Source organism: Acanthochromis polyacanthus, chromosome 19 (assembly GCF_021347895.1).
Source record: "Acanthochromis polyacanthus isolate Apoly-LR-REF ecotype Palm Island chromosome 19, KAUST_Apoly_ChrSc, whole genome shotgun sequence".
Lineage (NCBI taxonomy): Eukaryota > Metazoa > Chordata > Actinopteri > Pomacentridae > Acanthochromis > Acanthochromis polyacanthus.
The window spans coordinates 24,963,973-24,986,851 of NC_067131.1; the positions used below are offsets into that span (position 1 = coordinate 24,963,973).

Genomic DNA, 22,879 nt, shown 5'->3' on the forward strand with positions numbered 1-22,879 from the left:
CGGATTTGAGTTTACCTGCTTGACTGCATCCTCATAGCATGGGGGCTGTCTTATGTCAGATGCATCTGAATCTGAGCTACTGAAGGCAGGGGGAGAGACTTGGCTCTTTTGGGCAACATGCCGAGGAGATGGTAAAACTGACATCTATATGAGAAATAAGTGAAAGTGACATTAGCATATAATAGGGGAGCTTACCCAGTGTGAGTGTTGCAGTTAAAAAGAAAAATCAGGCCCTGATGTTTGAACGATCTCATCACATTAAATATTGAACTAAAAAAATGGGTTGGCGTTGGGTCCTTGTACAGGAAAAGTCACCGACATGAAGGAATGTGTGATGAAAACAGATATGGAGATTTGACAAGAGTGACAATGAACCTCACAGCAAAAGAGAACTAAGACAGATCACAAATGAACAGAAAAGAGGAAAACAGTTACAGTCAGGTCCATAAGTGTTTGGACAATGACACAGTTTTCAACATTTCTGCTCTGCGCACCACCATGATGGATATGAAGTGAAACCATCAAGATATGCTTTAAGTGCTGATTGTCAGCTTTAATTTGAGGATATTTTCATCCAAATCAGGTGAATGGTGTAGGAATTACAACACATTTTACATGTGCCCTCTACCTTTTAAAGGGACCAAAAAGTAATTGGAGAAATTACCATAATCATAAATCAAAGTGTCACTTTTAATAATTGGCTGCAAATCCTTTGCAGCCAATGACGGCCTGAAGTCTGGAATCCATAGACATCATGCTGGGTTTGGTCCCTGGTGAAGCTCTTCCAGGCCTCTACTGCTGCTGTCTTCAGTTCCTGTTTGTTCTTGGAGTATTTTACCTTCAGTTTTGTCTTCAGCAAGTGAAATGCATGATCAGTTGGATTCAGGTCAGGTGATTGACTTGGGTATTGCAGAACATTCCACTTCTTTGCTGTAAACAACTCTATGGTTGCTTTCGCAGTATGCTTCAGGTCACTGTCCATCTGCACCGTGAAGCACCATCCAATGAGTTCTGAAGCATGAGCAGATAATATTGGCACTTCAGAATTCATCTTGCTGCTTTCATCAGCAGTCACATCATCAAAAAATACAAGAGAACCAGTTCCATTGACAGCCATACATGCCCACACCATTATACTACTACCACCATGCTTCACTGATGAGGTGTCATGCTTCGGATCTTGAACAGTTCCTTCCCCTCTCCAGACTCTTTTCTTCCCATCATTCTGGTACAAATTGATCTTTGTCCCATCTGTCCAAAAGATGATGTTCCAGAACTGCTCAGGCTCTTGTAGATGTTTTTTTTGGCAACCTCTAATCCAGTCTTCCTGTTTTTGAGGCTCACCAATGGTTTACACTTTGTGGTGAACCCTCTGTATTCACTCAGGTGAAGTGTTTCCTTAATTGTTGACTTTGACACAAATACACCTACCTCCTGGAGAGCGTTCTTGGTCTAGATCCATCTAATGTGAAGGGGTTTTTCCTTGACCAGCGAAAGGATTCTTCTGTCATCCGCCGCACTTGTTCTCTATGGATTTTTTGATTTTTCAGGCTAATGACGCCTTGCTTCACTGAGAGTGGCAGTTCTTTGGACTTCATATTGAGAGTTGACCTCACCAGATTTCAAATACCACACTTGAAATTAACCCTAGACCTTGTATCTGCTCATTGTAAATGAAACAATGAGAGAATAATACACACCTGGCCATGGAACAGCCGAGCAACCGATTGTCCAAGTGCCTTTGGTCCCTTGAAAGGGTGGAGGGGAAATAATGTGTTGTAATTCCTACCCGTTAACCTGATTTGGATGTAAATACTCTAAAATTAAAGCTGACATTCTGCACTTAAAGCTCATCTTTATTGTTTCACTTCAAATCCATTGTGATGGTGAACAGAGCTGAAATGGTGAAAATCGTGTCAATGTCCAAATATTGATGGATATGGCTGTATGTGACTGTGAGGTGATTTAAGTGAAGTACACAAGGCTGACATGACAACACTCTAAATGCTCATAATGTTGACAGGTTTACCTTTGGTTGCATATTCTGGCTCTCAGCCTTAGTAGAACTACTGTGGTTTATGCCACAGTCAGCTGAACTGGGGAAGACTCCCTGAAGGCTTCTTTGGTCTGAAGGATAAGAGCAGTTAATTGGTTGGCCGCTGCTCTTCTGCTGCATCTGTGGTCAGCCAAACAGAAAGTAAAGATGTGTTAAAAATTTGAGAAACATGATTTTCAAAGATATAAAAAATTGACAAATAATCAAGCTACTTGTGTTTTCAGGCAACTAGTCTGGACTGAAATGTTTCAACAAATATTAAACGGACTGCCATATTTGGTAGACACGTTCATGGCCCACAGATAAAGATTCCTATTGATTTTGGTATATCTGGGCTGACGCTGCCTTTTTGCTTTTTATATACACACTAGGCTCTGGATGGGCTGATTGCTGTCTGTCAAATCAGAAGTGATACTACAATCCCAGACAGTCACAGTTTAATTATATCAAAGTTTTCTTTTAAAAATTTTGATATAACATCACAGATGTTTTGGTGTGTGTTTTCAACAGAACAGCGAAGCAAGGTGCTTCGACTCAAAGTGTTCTACCTGCATGTTGCGTGGCCTGTTGTTGCTCTGGGTGTGGGGGAGACTGCAGCCATCCCTTCCCAGTGGAGGAGACAGCAGGTAGGGGTTGTTCGGAGATGAAGGCTGGGGGCTGCCCGAAGGTTTTCCAATGGGAGAGTCTTGTGGTGAGCACTGTGGGCTGAGGAAGGCAGACATAGCGGAGGGGCTGCTAGAGGAAGGGCCTGTGTCCATACATTGTGGACCACCGGGACCCCCCATATTTGCCATAGGAGTGTTGCAGTGTCCCATATCCTCCATGCAGCTGCCAGGAGGGCTCTTAAGCTGTTTGGGAGAGGACAGAGGGCAGCTGGAGGACATGGACATGGGCTCTTGCTTGATTGTCACACCGAAGAAATGCTGGCCCATCATTGTCGGAGTCTGCTGCTGGTGGTGCATGGAGGAGTGAGATGAAGGAGGGGCCGTGTCCTGTGTAGCTCCATAGCAGCGTTTCCTCTTGTGGAGCTGCATCTTCAGCTCTTCAACCTAAAAAGCACAGTGGTAAACCTATCAAATGACTATTGATTTACAACATATTTAAGGTAGAAATAATACAACCAGTGCCTCAGCTGTTTCAGTTTTGGAGCTGACCATAACTCCCACTGAACTGAACTCAGCCACTGTTAATATTAGTAACACACCTGAGCTGCTTCTGTGATCAAAATGGCTACTGTCAAAATGATCTGAACATTTGAATGAATTGTGGACAAGGAAGTCATTCACAATCACAAAACTCTACAAAAACATGGTCTTTTGCTGTCTTATTTTGTGGTTTCATGGTTGATAACTTCAGTATGAGCATCTTCAGATTGATACACTGACATTAAAGAGCAATACTTCATCAGACAGTCCCCCACCTGTCTCTGCTCCTGGTGCAGCTTCCATGTCAGTTCTTCAATCACCTTCTGCTTTTCCACCAGCATCTTATCTTTTTCAGCTTCCAAACCATCCATACCCCCACCCTCCCCTGGTCTCTGTCCTCCCCCACCCAGGTTGCCACCTCCTCCCCCTCCCCCTCCCCCTCCCAGGCCGTCCTCCATGCTGAGCTGAGTTGGGGATGGCTGCAGGGCGAATTGTGTTGGTGATGACATCGGCACGTCGCTGAAGCTGTCAGGGAGTGAGCCGCTGAGGGAAAGCTCCGAGGAGGCCGGTGAGATTGGTGGGGTGGAGGAGGTACTGGGGTAAGGGTAGTACCCTCCCTGTGACAGAGCACTGGAGGATGACGGGGACTGGTAGGAGGACAGGGAACCTGTGGGCGTGACAGGGAAGGTCACAGTGGTGATGTCGGAAGATCCTGATGGTGAGGATCCAGCAGTGGAGTCTTTGAACGGTCGGAGTCGCTCGATGAGGGCAGTTTTCGTGCCTGAGACAGGCATGCCACGAATACGTAGGTGCTGCCTAAGCTCTGAAACCTAACAAAGCAAAGACAGTTAATGGATAGATGCCTTTGATAGACAGTGAAGACTGTCAACAAAAAGTACATTCCATTAACACCTACTTTTAAGTCATCCAGATTAGCTGGCAAGGGCCCAGGTTTGACCGGTGAGATGTTGCTTTGGTTAGGATAGGTGTTCTTCACTGGAGAGGATGAGTTGCTGTTGGCTGTGCTCGACGGACCACTGGAACTACAAGCTGATAAGTGCTCACTCGCTGCTCTGGAATGGAAGGATTGAAGCTGGTTGGTCATTTACAGCAGAAGTGAAAACACACACAGATTAACCAAATATTGTAGAATATTTTGTTATATCACATGTAAAGGTCTGGGATTGAAGGTGAACAGTCACTTCCTGTAGTTAGTGTTTTGGATGTTGTGAAAATGGACAGAGAGACTTTTACAAAGGCAATGACTGGGCTGGAGCATTTTGGAAATGACAAATCATACAAACTATGAACTTCAAACCCTCATTGGTTTTGTGGAGTACATGGCTCTGCAGGTTGGAGTTACATGTGCAGGATCAACAGTTTATTAGACATGTCTGATCATAATGTTTTTGGTCATCGGTGTACTTGTCTTTCTAAAAAGACACCTTTTGCAAAAAAATTTAAGACCTATTGCTTTACTAATAAGTAAGAAATCTGTTGTCATACAGATAAACCATTAAGATGAACAAAGACCTTCTCAACTGCCTCTTCAAAAGGCCTGTAGAGCACCTGTACCAACATCTAGATTCATTGTATAGTGCTGTATAAAGCTACTATCATCATTTCGGTGAAAAAGTCATGATCAAGACAGTGTGCCTTGTCAGTCTTAGTGTTGCGTTTATTACTTATTTTTGCTACCACCAAGTGGCCAAGATCAGTTAATGCAGATTTAACATTTTCACTGTGGATGTGATTGAGTAGTCTGAACACTGTTTATCCAAGACTTCTCAACATTATTGACTGCCGATGGCTTAAATAGTTTTTCTCCGTTAAAAGTGCGAGATACTCGTGAATGTTTATTAATTTCTATATTTTAAACAGCTAAACAAGTGCATTACCAGTTAGTTACATTACTCATGAATAATGACAACCATTTGACTGCGCACTTCATTATTTGTTAAAAAATTAGATACCCAGAGGTATTTGTCGATGAATTGCTACTGTAGTTACCCTTTTAATAATGCACTGATTAATGCCAGTGGGTTTTAAGCCTTGTGTTCAACACATACAAAATTTATAGTTCTTGGCCTCAGTCTCAACTTGGGATCTGATTACTTGCCTGTTTCACAGCTTTTGACTATATACAGTGTTCATCACCTTTTATGAAGTCTGTGTGGTCTGATTTGGTCAAAAGGTCCAGAACAAGGCTGTAAGTCAACTATTCATTTACTCTTAATGTGGAACTTCTTTTGTTACTTACATCACATTACTTTACATCACTTACAAACCATTCTGGGAGCTAAAACTACTGACTTTATATGGAGTAGATGCAAAGGAAATCTAACTCACTTGTTGGTACTAAATGGTTCTTGATTAAAGACTACTTGATCAGGTTGGTTCGCTGTTATTTGCCCATGACTTACTTCTGACTGTGGGCCGGTGGGTGAGGCTGGTAGCTGAATGCAGGCTGCCTCTGCTGAACTTGGGCCTGCGTCTGTGGAGTGTGTGCGTGCTGCTGTTGCGACTGCTGTGTCTGTGAATGTGTGTGAGCGTGTTTCTGCTGGCTGAGGATCTGCAGCTGCAGGAAGAGCTGTTGCTGCTGGAGGAGTCGAGCGTAGGCCGAGTCCATGGGCGGAGGGGACTTCTCTGCCTTCTGGTCCGGAGGAATGTACTGGTGGTACTTCAGCTTCTTCACTTTGGGCTTCACATCTTTGGGCTTCTTGTGTCGGTTTTTGTCTGACGTCTTGGACTGTTCAGAGGAAGGAGGGTGAGATGGTCGAAACCAGGCCGAAACCAGGGAAAAGTTTAAATTTAGGAAAGAGGAAAGATGGCAGTAGGTGAAAGGATTGGCTAACCTTGACAATAGCAGGAACTGGTATTGGGGGAGTCGTCTGACTGTTGGCACCAGACAGCCCTTCATCCTGGCTTTGATCTGGTGGGTCTCTGGCTGCACCACCCTGGCCAGAAATAAAAACAAGATACATGTTTTTGCACATTTTCAGAAAGTCCCTCATTGCTTAACCCTTTCCATCCTTTTCCTGTACTGGGACCAAGCCACACCGTATTTTTGGAATGGTGACACAGACGCCACATTCGGTAAAGAGGCTGCCGTGTACTACGATGACTAAAACAGATGCAACTTTGTGGTGCTTCATTTCTGTAGCATCAAATGAATTGTTGAAGCTGAGATGTGCTTTGATCATATTAGTGTGACTGACCTTTATAAGACACCATTAAAAATGTCAAATATCAAACTTCAAATTTCACATTGGTCTGGTGATGGAGAGATTGAGGGTTTTAGTGTTTCAAAATTCTCAAGTTCTCAAGTCTCAATTTTTCAAGTGGTCTCACACTTGTCGACTTGTTGCTGTATGTTTTTCAAGTGGAAATGAGCCAAAATATAGCTTAGGACTTAAAGGGCTAAGTGGTTTGCATGTCTATCCAGAACTACTCCAAACACCTACTCCTTTAAATTGTACATCTATAAAACAAGTATCTTTAAATATGGTCCTTCTAGGTGGTCGACACTAATCACTATTTCTCAATTTTGTCATTCTGAATATGAGAAAAGTTCATTATTTGATTAAAATGAGCCTGCTGCCACAACCTGAGGGGCCGCACAGCAGCATGAAAAAGTATTCATGCCTCTTCTTCACTTTATTCCTTTTTTATAGCTTTAATTAAAATGGACTAAAATGACTTTTTAGTCTACAATAACTCATAATAACAAATGAATGAATGACAGGTCCAAACTGAGCTCTGATTCATTCTGTTTGCTTTGAGATATTTCTAGAACTTTTGGCAAATTCGACTGACAGGATATGAGTTACAAATGCGCACAGCAATGTATAGAACATTTCAAAGCGATAAAACATCAGCACGTTCACAGAGAAAACATCATGTAAATGATTAATGGGTAATATCTATCATGGCTGCGGACTTAGCTGGGCCAAGAAGTGCCACTTACTTTACGACCCAATTGCCCTCGTTCTGCAGCAATTTAGCTGAACTTTAATTTCTGGCACTTATATTTATACTCCATTTCATTTCATTTCATTTATTATTTTATTTGAATGGGACAGTGCATATTAATGAACATACAACAATGTAAATATGCCAGATTTAGCTCAAGGCTAATTTCCATCTGTTGTCCCATGGGGTAAAAGACATACCATCATATTTCAGTTTAAAACGTCATACCTTTTACTCCACTGCAGCAACCTGTCAGCCTACAGTGAATGCATAAAATACAATGTATTTTTATCAAGTGATCTATACTAGCCAGCAGTATATAAAATAGCACAGAAATAGCTCCACTACACCCGGCTGTAACATTAGCATGCTTGCAGTTAATGTATCAGTCATTTTAATTCAAAAGCAAAACAGTGAAAAGGGTAGTTCTTTCTTCATAATTAATATGTTTGCTTCTGTACTTTACACACATTCTGAAGTTATTACATTATTGTAATAGAATTTGAAATGCCTGACTTTTATTTAGTTGACTTACTTGCTTACTGTGACATTATGGTGTTGTTATTTTAAGTATTTGAAGGTGAACCAAACAAAGTCAGCCTGAGTTACCAAGTGAATGGATCTCCAGAGTCAGTAGGATCCGTGGGGATCCTGAACGTCTGTACTAAATTTGATGATATACCTGACTAGCTACAGAAAAACAAAAAACCACTTCATGGATCAAAACCAAAAATAATACATTACTGGTTGGTGGATGCATTCTGAAATACTTTCCTTAGTACTTCATTTGGTAAACTCGTCTGTTTAGAAGCTGGGATTCACTCAAAGGTTTGTTCTTTGTTTTATAGGGTTTTATTCCCATTGACAGAAACCTGGTGCCAAACACATACATGGCAGTATATAATAAAAGTGAATAATTGTATTTACTTGAATATTATTGTTGACTCCGGCAGTGTTTTTGCTATCTTTGCCTTTATGAATGTCAGTCTGACTGTATCTGTTTTCTTCACTGAAGCTTGCGGGGAGATTGCTTTCAAGACAGTGAGTTTGTAATCCAAACGGATTCATTGTCCCCAAAAATGCACATGAATTGATGTTTCCTCTGCAAAAGTATTTCAGAAAGCTCTAAACAAACCTTTCAGACTGACACGATGCAGAGAGAGACGATGATTCAGTTGAAACATTTAAGAGGTAGAAGTCTAAGAGATATAAACAACTGTGTTCTGGCAAGAATTTCAATCAAGTGACCGTTGGAATTAGGTCATTGTGAGTGAAAGGTAAGCAGTGAGGATATAACGGCAGCTGTGCCTGCAGGACGGCTCAGCCTGCAGGAATGTGACACCTGCCTAGCTCAACTCAGTCTAACGATCAGTGGATACCAGACGAGGGTGTAGTTCTCTCTGCTACCACAGGAAGGCAGGAGAGACAAAGCAGTGGCAGCTGCTGTTGTAGGTTCAACAAAGTCAGATTAAAAGACATATGAAGTAAACAGAGCAGGCACGGAAGGTTAGCGAGTGTTATTTTTACCTGACGTGGGCTGGTGAGGGCAGGTGAGGAGGAGGAGGAGGCCGTGCTGCCGACAGCCTCAGACGAAGGACAGGCCGAGCCCTGCGACTCATCACTGTGGTGCTGCTCTGGAGACAGACTCTCACTGCTGCTGTCCTCCTCAAAAGCATAGGAGTCTTCTTGCTTGGGGAACTTGCCATGGTTTACTGTAAGAAGAACAAAAGGGGAGACAGGTGGGGATGTCAGCAAGGTGGTATGCATCACTTACACCTCATACACAACCTGGGCTTGACATGGATATCTGGATAAGGGAGAATGTGTGTAAATGAAATAGTAAAGTCACACAATGCAATGGGAGTGGATCAGTCAGAGCACATTTGGATGTGGTCAGGTTCACATTGTACTTATATTTCAGCTGGTGTAGGCATAAATACACATAAAGGACAAAATCCTTCCAGCAAACTGGGAGGTCACCTAAGTCCAGAAAAATGCCCATAGTAATGCCATTATTGTTAGCAGCACTGCTTCTCTGACCTTTGGTGCACCATGTACCTAACTTGCATGTTGAGATCTAATCAAATTAGGAACATTATCAAGATAACAATGACATGTTTTAATACAGGGTGTAAATGCAGAGATCAGTGGACTGGATGTTGGTGTCCAAACCCAGATCACATCTTTACACCAAGTGTAAATATGGCACCAAACAAAACGGAGACAAGGGAGACGGAAAACAAAGCATGCTTCTATCTGATAACTCCAGTTTGGGACAGCTCATTTCAGTTGTTTAGTCATATGATAACAGCACCAGTCAAATACACCAAAAACAGCTCACTGAAACAAGAAACAGAAGATATGAAACATTTCATCTGTAATCAAAAATGAATGTAAAAGCATTTACAAAATATCTAAAAATCCTTTATCGCACAGGAACAAAGTCTCTTTAGCCTGTGATGACAGCTTATAGCAGACACTGACAGAGAATTTAATCATTTTAATTCAGTTTTGCTTCATCTTCCTCATACGTTTGGCTAACCTGATGGATATTCATAACCTTGATGGCCACAAATACAAAAGTAAGTTCACAGCTTGACTATCAAGCAGCATTGGACCCCAGGCCTTCAGGGGGACATGACTTACCAGGCACAATTAGTGTATGATAATTTAATTAAATACAGATTTTCTTCTTTGCATTTCATGCACCACTAGAGCACATTACAAACTAACATGATAGCTGTTTAAAGGTGACAACATAAATCTAACAACCTAATCTTGAGGCTACACCTAGTCTGATTTTGATTTTAGAAATACTGAAGCCCCTAGACCATGTTTCTGTGACTGCATTAGCGTTGTAGTTGTGTACCTTTAAATTGAGCAGTTCTGGCCATAGACTGTATATATAGTGGACGTACCATCTGGCTCCAGAATTGAAGCCAACCCGGAAGTGTCAAAAACTTGCAATATCCCGCCGTCCGCGAGGGTTGGCTCCAAAAAGCTTTTTCTCCATAGACCCCAATTCATTTTTGGAAAAAATAAAATTTGATAGACTGATTTTCGACAGCTCAGGATTTTTTCCCCATTAGTTTTCATGGTCAAAATGAGAGATCAGGTGGCCGATCTTAAAATAAATCAATACTGAATTTTAAATAAATCGTTAAATTTGGCGGAGCCAGGGGGCGTGGCTATACTTGATAGACAGCAACAGAAGCCTCTGCGGTAAAATGTGGGCGGGATAAGAGAGTCCTCAACCAATCCTGCCCCTAGTTGCTCTCCGGTCCAGTCTGTTTGATGACGCTTTTTACGTCACTGGCTCCAAAAAAAATCCAAAACGGCGACCAGGAAGTAGCAAAATCTGGGCTTCATTTTCTCGGCATTGAATCCAACGGGTGACGTCACGGTTAGTTTACGCCTGGTTCTGGCAGAGATCCTTTCAAAATCTGTTTCGACACTCAAAAAACAAAAATGTCTCAGAACTATCATTCGATATCATATGATATAATATTATATATCATAATAGTTATTTCAAACAATATGGTGTCAAAGTTGCAGTCTGGTTCCCAAGGAATACTAAAATATTAATAAGGTGGTCGCTGCAGCCCTCTCTCACAATTAAAAACTTGTTTTAAAGCCCTTAAATTCACTCCATATTGTGCTTACAGATGTATTTTAGGAAAAACAGTAGATCCTCCTCGTGTTTTAATCATGCCCTGCTTTACACATTGCTTACATTGCTTTCCCTTTGCTTTTAAATATATATATATTGAGAGAGAGAGAGAGAGAGAGAGAGAGAGCACTGTGTGTTTGTAAGGACTTGTTTATGAGCTGACTGGATGCATATGACAAACCGTTGCATGTTGCGCACAACATGTGTGATCTAAACTATTCACACACTGCCTGTCTGTCACCGACACCTAGTAAGACACTCAGCTCGGAGGTGCTACGCTGTGTGGGTGAGACACTGACACGGCCAATTCACCTCCACCATGTTCCTGATTGGCTGGACTGATAGGGGACGCAACTGTGATTGGAACTGCTGAGAGCGGCTATCTAACGGGGGTGAAGGGACGCAGGCAGGGGAGGGAGGTGGTAAAGGTTGGTGTGTGTGTGTGTGTGTGTGTGTGTGTGTGTGTGTGTGTGTGTGTGTGTGTGTGTGTGTGTGTGTGTGTGTGTGTGTGTGTGTGTGTGTGTGTGTGTGTGTGTGTGTGTGTGTGTGTGCGCATGACTGCAGTGGTATAAGATTCTCCTTTCGTATCCAAACATGTGACAGCCGGGAACAGACCCTGGTTTCAATCACAGTACCAGGCCTATTCTGTGCAACTCAATAACCTTGTGATACAGACAAACACACACACTCACACATACACAGACACACACCTACACACACACACACATCCTCACACAGCTTAACATTCAACTTAGTACACAGCATTGTCCTAAATGCCATTTCCTCCCACCTGTTCATGTTTAACTCTCTGCAGTCACACAAAACAACATGTGTGAGTTTGCTGGTCTTGGTGTTCTCCCTCTGCTGCTTACACTCCTGTTTCCATGAATCTTTGAGATAATTTGATGTCACTGGGAGATTGAGTTGGCAGAATTACAGGAAATCTGCACGCTGTGTACATTTCCGCTTTGCAAGTGGCTGGTTTTCGAAGTTATGGCAGGTCGCGCCCTTTCCAAACTGACTGGCCAGTGGTTGAAACAAGCGTTGGGAGTGTTGTGGAAGGAGATCTAGAGCTTTAAGGTGAGGGGTTAATGCGGCAGGCGAGGGGGGACGCAACAGCCTGGTCCTGTCACACGGCTTTGTAGGTGGCTCAGTGGAGCCAGTTAAAGGAGACACAAAGGAGGGGAGGAAGAGAGGGTAGGTACAAACATACACACAGGTACGCCCACACATACAGCACACAAGGATGCACATGTTGCACACTTCTAAAGGAAAAGGGTGGACCCAAATACAGCTGCTGTTCATCTCCGTAAATGCAGCTCCCTCCTCCTGCAGAGGTAGTGTAAACCAGCTGACTGCAGCCTGCCGGCTCCTTTACGCAACATGTTTACTGGAGGTTCAAGGGGGCAAACATAAAACCGCTAAAACACCAGAGTCTAAAGAACACTACTTACACTTCCAAGAGTGATACAGAGAGAGTGTGCAACATGTCGGGGGGGGGTGCGATCAGAGCGGCACAGTGGGACAACTCTCTGCACAACGCTACATCATCGTACTGTCAAAGCATATATGCTGCGTATTTCCTTAAATCAAACCCTGGAGGAGGTGGACATCTCAAGAGGGCTCCCCACACACTTGAGTCTGGAATATACATTTAGAAATACTGATGCCAGAGCATCTCTTTTTGACAAAAATTGCCTAACATTAACATTTCCTAGAGATCCACACCGAAATTTCCTGCAATAAGCAGCATTACTAAAAATGTAAATAAAATTCTTTGTGCAACAAGTACAAACAAATACTTGCCCCTGCAAAGAGATTTGGATTACGTTAAGGTGGAACAACAGGAAACGAGTACTTTGATGTAGAGGTGGAGAGGTCGAACGGTCAACACTTCACTCAAGATGTGAATCACTTTTCCTCTGACTGAAAACTTCATCAGTGGAAAATGTTTGGGTCTAGTTTATAAAAAGGAACCTGTTGTTTCAACAACTGGCTGTATTACTGACTAACAATAAATAATTCATCCTTCATACATGATGATAATAATGATGTTTGTCTGCAGTTACAAGGGTTAATAATACATTTTTAATACAGGGTTTTTATTTCATCAGGTCCTCAGCTGAATATATCAGCTGGTTTTGCACCAACCACTCAGATAGATGTTAAACAGCCAGCAACCAAACATTCCTCTTATTAATGTCTCGTAACTGTTATATAGAGCTTTGGTAAACAGTATATTAGCTGTTATAGAGCCAATAGTGACAAAGACCAGTGTGGACACTCACAAATACATAGTTGTTGCTGTTACACTACTTTTCTGGTTCGTGGCCTTTAAACTTTGTTGCATACATGTGCAGTAGGTCATGTCTAGATATTCCACGCACAGTATTGCATTTGTAGCTTAGTCCACGCTGGCACAAATTTAGGCCTTTTTTTTGGAAAGCTGCAGGAAACTCACTGTAGTTGCCCAAACACAAGCTTTGCATTGTGTTGTGTTCCATGAATCTCTACAATTAAACTGAACATTTCGCAGTTGGTAGGACCCATAGAGACAAATAGATAGAAACAAAAAAAGGAAACTCACCTAGTCGGAACAACATAAATTTAGCTTTTAGGTTCTAAAAAAACACCTAAGCATGTTTTTTTCTTGACTATAAATCTAATTGAAATCATTAAATCAGGACTTTAAGCAAGCTTTATTCACTCTAATGCAGCCTGCTCTTAAAATTTGTTGAGTAAATCATGTTCTCGAAAATTCTCTGTTATACTGATGTGTTTATTGTGTTTTCGTCCAGTAAGTTTTATCATGTTTTCTCTGTGATTATAAAGTGCATTTGGACTATAGCTGAACAGTTGATTTCAAATCAAAAATGCAGTTTGAAACATGCAACTGTCCAACTGCAAAATGCCATTTTTATGCAGTCTAAGGTGGTGGTAGTTTGTCACACGTTTTAAAGGTGTTACACACTGAATAAAACACTGAAGATTGGATTTTCAAAAATGACATTGCAAAAAAAAATCACAATATTTGTCAGAAAAATCACAAAACAATATTCTCCCCAGGTCAACCACAACAGGGAATGTGCAGCATGGTGATTCTGCACTTTGATAACAATTTGATGAATTTTTGCTGCTAATGTATCGTCAGTGTAACAGAAAATAAAGTTATGCTTAAATAGATTTAGTTACACTGACCTTTTCCAGTGGTAAACAGGCAAATTGGAATATTGTCAGTAAAGCTTTGTGCTGAAGGAACATAATGTTCGTGAAAGAGCTACAGTAAACTGTCTACTTTTAGCTGGTGCTTGTTTGACAAAATGAGGTAACTATGTTTAAATCCAGCAGTGGAGTCATTAAAGAGCAATGCTTGTTTGAGGAGATTAAAATCTCCAGAACAATGCTTTGTGCTTCTTAGTTAATGAAACACACACAAGCACACAGAGTCAGTCAGGAGGCTCTCCTTTACCTAAACTCTTCAGCTAAGCGTGGCTGCCAAACACACAAACATGGAGTCACACTGAAGGAGTTAGAGGTGTGTTACTCTACACGGCAGCCTCTCTCCGTCGATACCTTTCATTGTGACCGTAGAGTCTAGGGGAATGATATTCTTTTGGACCAGCTCCAGAGGCCCCGGCCTGAGAGCCAGCTTCTCATTCAGGTCCTCGGCGAGCCGGGCTCGCTTTAGCCTCATCTGGGTCTCCAGAGAGGAGCCGTGTACGGCCGGGTCTGGATAACACAGAGCAGGACCACAACATGAACAACACGGGACACAGCAGGGAGACACTGTTCAAACACATGTCAGTGTAGCTACATACACTCACAGTAACTAAATACACTGGGCTCACTGTAAGTACAACACTTTGACCTATTTTATATTCCCGCTCATTCAGTGTTTGTGTCCAACACATTTATCTGACAGCTGTAATTATTAGGTAGATTTTTGAATAATACGTATTGACCTTATAAAATATAGCATATTAAAATACAGTACATTAAACTACCACACATAAATGAGTTAAAATTAGCTCCACCTCAACCAGACACATCAACTAAATGCTGCTTACACATTTCTGCATCTACAATAATTATCCAATCAGGGCTTAACACATTACAAAACTCTCAGTTCACACCAGATCACAGCTTTTTTTTTTTAATTTTAGCAAGGAAAATAAAAGGAAACAGAGGCTGCCATGACTGTCACTATCACCTGCTTTCAGCATGAACTGTGCATGTAAACACACAGCTGCTTTGTGTCTTGTCTTTGCAAGTCTGCGTTGACATTTAGAGAACTATTCCTTTATTCCTTGCTCAGGCAGAGGTACGTTTGTCTGCAAACAGGTTTATGCTAAAGCTACCAGGCACAAATCACTGTCAGATAGGGCATTACTGAAGGACTGAACTCTACAAGTACCCTTAGAGTTACTTTATGAAGCACAATCAACAGTAAATCTCTATTTTACTCTTTGATTTTACTATGAGATCAATCCACAGTTCACACGCACATCAAACAAGTCCCAAATAACATGGTTTGCTGAAATTCTTTCTAAAACAAATCATATGGTGACCACTTCTGTTAAACTCCTCCTCTATGCCTTTTTCTCATCCTACCTGTAATGTTTGCCTCAGCACGAGTTAATTTTGGCAGACAAAGTTTGACTTAACTGTACAGTTATGCTGCATTTATGGTCTCTCCAAGCTACATGTTGGGTTTTGTGCCAAGATGCATTACTACAACTTTCTACTCTCATTTTCATACACATAATTATTGGAAAGGGGAGCAGCCCTAAAACAGTGAATACATTTTTCAGAGCCTTACAGTGTGGTAAAATGACTCTTATTATCAGAATTTGATCAATTTGGTCCAGTAACATTAGAAAAGTCTAGACAAGATGAGCTTGGAGCCAACAGGATGTCAGCCAACTACAGGCGAGAGGGAATCTTGGTCCACGTATTCTTTCTATGTACTCTAATGTGCATGCTCAGGGTATATGTGGAGGATGCATGGACTAAATTTTAGCATATGTACACTACCATTCAAAAGTTTGGGGTCACTTAGAAAAGTCTTTATTTTTGAAAGAAAAGCTTTTTTTTTGCAATGAAGATATCATTAAATCAATCAGAAATACAGTCTAGACATCGTTAATGTCGTAAATGACTATTCTAGCTGGAAACGGCTGATTTTTAACGGAATATCTACAAAGAAGTACAGAGACTCACTTCCAGCAACCATCACTGTTATGCTCTAATGGCGCATTGTGTTTGCTAATCGTGCTAAAAGGCTAATTGATGACTAGAAAACCCTTTTGCAATTATATTAGCAGATGAATAAAAGCATGACCTTTCATGGAAAACTTGAAATTGTCTCTGTGACTATGTATTGAAAATGAACCCGCTCTATGATGGTCTGTATTTCCCACTGTTTATTTCAGTAGACTATGAACACATTTGATTTCTGATTTGTTTGGACATATCCAGCCCTGAGAGATCATACTCCAGGCCTTAATCCGCAGCACCTTACTTTTAAGGTTTAAAGGCTGTTGCAAAATTCGTAGTTTGAACAAATGGCTACAGATCTAATATCTAATTTCCCCCCACATTCAAACAGTACAGTACACAGGTCTGTACTAAGGTGATGAATGTCAGTAAACATTTCCCTGCAGTCCTCAGCATGCTCTATTTTCTGATCATCTAAACATAAACACATGAATATTGTATATTCTATTGGAGCACAATGTGATTGTGGTTTTACTCCAGTTTCATCCTATATTCTGTATGCAATTTTCCACTCTAATAGCCAAATTTCATGGTAAAATCAAGTTTATTTGAGTTGTTCCTCCATCCCATCTCATTTTTTTTCATCATCATATTATTATTAATCTGCACAGCGCCGCATTCAGCAGTCATTCAACCAGCAGACTCTACACTCACAGCTTCCTTCATCCTTCAATAATCAATATTTCTGTTTTGGATCAGTTCTAATATCTGTTCAGCTGCTCGGCTCCCGGTGCAGCCAGACACTTTGAGTACTAGAAAAATAAACGGAGAGGCTGTAATTAAAGGGCTGCAGCAGGTAAGATTTTTGACCTTCTACAATCTCTCTCTGTTAAATCCAGGATAAATAATCAGGGCCAAAGCTAACCTGGCCTGGCCTCCAGTCTATCCACGACACTCACAGGACTGATTATCCGGCAGTGAGGAGAGCACACCAAATCAGCTCGATTATCTGAGAGCAAGAAGGAACAGCAGCACTTATTTGGTCAAATATAATTCTAGTGGGATATTTCTAAGGGATGACATGGGATTGGGTGCCAGAGAGAAATGAATGATATTGAGCTTTGTGCTGGACAACTTAGGGAGAGTATTACTGTTTGATGAAAAACAGATCTGAAATGTAATGCTTCACAAGAAACTAAAAAAAAAAAAGATTTTTATCGAAATGATGTGAAGATTAACGTGCAATATTAAGCCTTTATAAACTTCAGATAAAGCAAATATTTTTCTTAATTCTCATTCAAATTAGACATCTATCATTCTTCATGAAACTTTGAAGATCTCAGAGATGTTACTGAAGGGATGGAAGAAAGAAGAGACAGAAGGAAGGAGCAATATTAAAATGTAGAAGAGGGGAAATGAAGGACAAAACACATAAAAGGAAGATGGTAAGGTCATAAATAGAAGGAAATAATGGGTTTATCCGTGGGATGAAAACAAAGATCAACACAGATTGCCTTTTTTTTCTCAGCTGTAACTTGAAAATGATCCATATTAGTGTGAATTAGTTTGCACTGCATGCTGGGAAAGGATACGAACATTGGACACGGATGGATGGAATGACAAAAATTATGAGTAGCAGAAAAAAAAGAAAACATATGTAGAAGAGATGTAAGAAAGAAATAACAAAAGAAAACAATAAATTACATCAACAAGAAATCCAAAAGAGCAGGCAAAGAAGATAAATAAGCAAGGACGTAAAAGACAAAATTAAAAAACGAAAAAAATGACCAGAAGAAAAATAAAATTAGAATGAAGGAAAAGAGAGAACAAGAAATTAAAACTGGAATTAAAAAAACAGAGGGACAGAGGAGGGGAAGGAAGACAGAAAGTTAAAATGGTATATATGATGAGTAAGTAGGAAAGGTTGGATAGAAAAGAAAATAATTTTATGTGGATAAAAATTCAGGTAGAAAGACAGATGAAGTAAAGCATGAAACATAAAAGGAGGAATGGAAGAAAAGGCAGTAATAGAGGGGAAATAGGGCGATTGGATAAAATGCAGGCGGTAGTGAGGCCCACACAGATGGAGGGAGGTGTGTAAAACAGCTCGTATCCAGTGGGCTTCCTCAGAGGGGAGGTGGGGGAGCATCAGCTGCCAGTCGTGGTCACTTTGGCATCATCAGCTGTTCTGAACTTGGACGTCGCCTCCGATCGGCCTGATGTGACATCACTGAGCTCTGAGTGTGCATAAACTCTGAAACCAAACTGCCTAAAAACAAGTCCCACTGTGGCCGCATGGGCAGAATGTAACACGATCTGGTGAGTGTGAAGCCGACTCACCGCCTTCTAAACATTCTGCAGCGGCACTAAAACATACAAGTCATTTTAAACCTATTGCAACACATATCCCTGCTGACCGTATCTGTTGAATGTAAACACTGCATGACGAGGCAAGACGTATGGTGCATTAGACAGGAATAATTCCCTTTGTGTTTCCATCCGCGGAGGGTTAAAGTGCTGCCGCCGTGGAAATGAACATTTTAATGCACGCAGCAAAAAGCACAGTAAACCTGCAGCTCCAGCCCTATTATCTTTATGAGGAAATATTAGATTGTATGAGTGTGTGTGGAGGCAGACCTGTGGCCGGCAGGCAGACAGTGTGCTCCTATGCAGGCCACACGCCAGTCAGGCCTGAGAGACTGGGGTGGATTCTTGAATAGCCTAATAAACACCAGATGTTCCCTGGGTAATATATACACAGACCCTGTGCCGTGTCCATCTCCCCAGCAGGAATAACACAGCCAGCAGAGCCAGCCAGCATATCAAGAATCACTCCTGGACGGTGGTGTGTCACCATCAAAAATGTCTTATTTTTGGGGAAAGAACATAAAATCGTGAGAGGACAGATGATGTTTTCAGGAGTGATAAGAACATCCAGTGTGCAAGTCTAAGGAAAGCACTAACAAACAGCGCAAACACAAGTCCTTGCAACCTCCTTTACATCTGCTCCACCGCCTGCAATCAGGAGATAAACAGCCAATTGAAATTTCTTTTTTGGAGTCATGCTGGCCAATTGCATTTCTCCTTGTTGCCTTATCTGTGACAGACTCCTAGAAACTGATAGGGCCTCTCCGGGCCTCTGGATTCCGTTCCCCCGCACACTTACCAGCGGTTTATCTGGCGGCTGGAGCCTCTGTGAAATGGCAAACGGTGCCAGAGATATCATTCAACAAACCCCCGGCCTGCAGTCCAAGTCCCCCAGTCCCCTTGTTGTTCCTGCAGGCGAGGAACCGAAAAAAAAAAAATACACTGGCACTGCTCACTGCTCCCATGTTTGCCAAGATGACACAGCGTTGCTTTAAAGAAACAAGAAGAGATAAAATCTCAGTTTATAAGTGGCTGTCTGCTGTGTAATGTCTCCCACTGAACTAACTGCTTTCTCTTGAATATTGAAAATTTATTTCTCATGTGCCGTGTGTTGGCAGTCAAAGCTAAACAAAATCACTACAAACATTACAGCGCTATCCTGACCTGCACAATGCGAACGGCTATTAATCACAGCAACAGTGAGGATTTAAGAGGACGCTCAGAGCACTCAGGTCCATGTGTTCTCATCACTGTGACTGATGTGACATTCAGACTACAAAGTCTCTGTCTTATAAATGGCAGCTCGCGCTCCATGTTATCCAGTTTGGGCGTGCCTCTGCTTTGATGCAGCGCTCTGCTGTAAACAGGTACAGTCTCTGTGAATCTGGCAGTTGCTGTTTCTTCTTAGGTCGAGAGCCTCTTCCAGCACAAGAGCATTCCTCTGCGGTCACTCACTGACTTGTTGGTGTACTCGCTGGCTGCAGGTTCACTGAGTGTCTCTCTCAGGCGGTTAGATACATACACTGCTGTTCAAAAGTTTAGGGTCCTTAAGAATTGTTCTTATTTTTGAAAGAAAAGCTGTTTTTTTCAGTGATAACATCGAATGAATCAGAAATTCAGTCTAGATATTATTAATGTGGTAAATGACTATTCCAGCTGGAAACGGCTGATTTTTAATGGAATATCTCCATAGGGGTCCAGAGGCCCATTTCCAGCAACCATCACTTCTGTGTTCTAATGGTGCATTGTGTTTCCTAATGGTGTAGAAAGGCTCATTGATGATTAGAAAAGCCTTGTGCAATTATGTTAGCACATGAATAAAAGTGTGACTTTTCATGGAAAACATGACATTGTCTCTGCCAACCCCAAACTTTTGAACGGTGGTGCATATCCACCTGCTTTTCCTGTGTCCACCTTTTATCTGTCACTACCTATAGATTTATCCATCTCCAGAGTTTGGATCTGACTCCCTTTTCAGCATCTCTCACATTTCTTCCTACCTGTCTCTCAGTCTGTCCTTAGTCTGTAAAGGAGAATCTCAGCTTTAGCACAGTTTGACGTATGCTGCATGATTTCAGGGTGAAGACGGCGCATCACTTTCATCCAGCAGTGTGATATGGAAAACTGGTCAAACTGGCATTTTTGAGCAAAAGTATCTTCTGACTGCTTTCTGCCTCATCAGAACAACAGCTGGTATTTGGTTTCATTTCAAACATGCAATAGGTAACCACAGCTATGCTCTTCCTTTTCTTCCTACATGTCATGTAATACGTCAGACTCAGTGATCTGATTTTTATGAAACGGTGCATCTCACAGCTGGATTCCAAGATTTTCAAAATAATACTGATTGAGCCAAGGTGACCTACAATTAAAGTGCGAATTTTAAAAATGCAGTAAGTGCTCATATTTCCCCCAGTGGGCTGCAATGTCCATGCCATTTTCCCTCACAACCACTCAAAAGCGTAGATCTTCTTTAGTTTTTCTAATATATGAATGAAAATTTAAAGCTTCAACGATAAATATTTTTCCACTAACAATAGAAGAAATGGCGGTCCAACCCACTTTCTGATGTTTTTGAGAAAAATGGGTTCAAAGTTTGTGTTTTCAAGAATGGTGTAAATTTGAAGCACCGCTCTGCTTCTAGCTCCCTCAAATGACCGGGTGTACTGTTAACCCTCAAGCGACCAAGCTATTTTAGCCACTAAAATGACCGACGGGGGTCATTTATGACCCCGCTATATTTTACTCAGGAATATGTCTACTTTAGTGCCTCTTTTTGTGCTTTCTTACCTATTCCACTCCACTGCATTTTAAGATGGATATTCTAAAATAACCCTCTTTTATTATTCATGGATTTTAATCATTTTTGACTCAGAGCTAAAGTAAAACCATATGAACAATATGATGCATTGTAAGAACGCAATAACATTTATTTAGACACGCTTTGTCTGCCACTTCTTTTAAAACTTTATTCCTTTTGTTTCCTCAATAGTAAATCAAATCTACACAAACATCTTGTCTGTATGTGTGAAATGTAACATGCAGAGAAGTATTTAGATTAGGGGCGGCTGTGGCTCAGGTGGCAGAGCCGTTCGTCCAATGCAAGACACTTTACCCACCTTACCTCCAGTGCTGCCACTTACACTGGTGTATGAATGTGTTTGTTGTGTAATGCTGGTGGTGGTCAGAGGGGTTGTAGGAGTGGATTGGCAGCCAGTCAGTCTGCCCCAGGGCAGCTGTGGCTATAAATGTAGGTGTACCAGCTATAGTGCACTGCAAAACACTGAAATATAGCAATTAGAGGTAAAAATAAATAAATAAAACTAAGGCCTACAATAGTGAAAAACCTCTTTCTGGGGTCATAAGTGACCCCAGAAAAGTTTCCATTATCTTTGTCACAACAGTTGGCCGATCTCTACAAAAAACTATGAGCAGCTGTAGGACAAGTAGATTGACAAATTCATGGTAGGAAACATTTTTCAGATAAAAGATATAAAAACGACCAATATAATTATATGGCTGGGATCATAAATGACCCCACTCGGTCGCTTGAGGGTTAAAGGAATCTCTGGTGGAGATAAACTCAGAGAGATTTATCTTTCACTTCACCTCAACACTATGTCATATTTTAGAATCTTTCAGCTCATTGTTTTGGTTTAACAGCATAGAAAACCGGTAACCTTAATGTTTTGCTTCAGTCTCTTGATTATCATTAACACCACTGTGTGTTTTACACCCAACACCCGACAAAGTTAGCCATAAATTCATGAATATATTGATGCAGGCGGAAACTAAAGAGCCAGTTGCTTTTCTCAGGAGTTCATGGAGAGATAAAGGAAGCTAAAAGAAGAAAGACAACTGATTGCTCTGTTAGTACTTGATGTGAAATATCTAACTTTTTACTAAAAAATTGCCAAAACAACATTGGGTGAAATCAGATGTATGTCACAATATTATCAAATAACACTTATTACAAATAAGAATTTGAGAGAGAATTAAAGTCACTAAAGCAAAAACGAATTTCCCAGTTTTTTATCAGAGTTTTTTCCTCATTGTTGACTTTGTAGTTATGCTGCCAGCTCTCTCATTTGTGTTGTCTGACTTTGCAGTTCTGACACAAACCTCACACTTTTGTATGTTTTTAGGGGTGCGCCCCCATCGCTCCATGATTTTTTGAGTGACAGACCCATTCAGTGTTACACAGATGGAGGCTGTGCTGTCGCTAGCTTTAATTTTGCAGAGGAGCAACTTGCGAAGGACTGCCAGTTAAGATCTAAATCGCTATTTCAAACTCATTCCATCATCTGACAACATAAACAGAAAAAAAAATGTTAATCAGAGCAACCTTTATGGGGAATTTGGCCACATTAAAATACACAGAGCACAGAGAGCAGGAGAGAAGCGGACACATGTAGAAGACTGGCAAAAGCCCATGCAAGAGGGTTGTGTCAA

General features: G+C 41.3%; 1 protein-coding gene across 1 annotated transcript in view; it reads right to left on the minus strand.

The window, feature by feature from the left end:
- Positions 1 to 22,879, minus strand: part of myocd (myocardin) — a 34,600-nt gene that overhangs the window by 4,914 nt on the left and 6,807 nt on the right. The window contains exons 3-11 of the mRNA XM_051939120.1: positions 14,417 to 14,572; positions 8,701 to 8,885; positions 6,057 to 6,158; positions 5,625 to 5,950; positions 4,118 to 4,274; positions 3,477 to 4,031; positions 2,605 to 3,105; positions 2,030 to 2,176; positions 16 to 144 (exon numbers count right to left, since the gene is read on the minus strand). Coding sequence (XP_051795080.1) covers positions 16 to 144; positions 2,030 to 2,176; positions 2,605 to 3,105; positions 3,477 to 4,031; positions 4,118 to 4,274; positions 5,625 to 5,950; positions 6,057 to 6,158; positions 8,701 to 8,885; positions 14,417 to 14,572 — 2,258 coding nt within the window. The remainder of the gene's footprint in view (positions 1 to 15; positions 145 to 2,029; positions 2,177 to 2,604; positions 3,106 to 3,476; positions 4,032 to 4,117; positions 4,275 to 5,624; positions 5,951 to 6,056; positions 6,159 to 8,700; positions 8,886 to 14,416; positions 14,573 to 22,879) is intronic.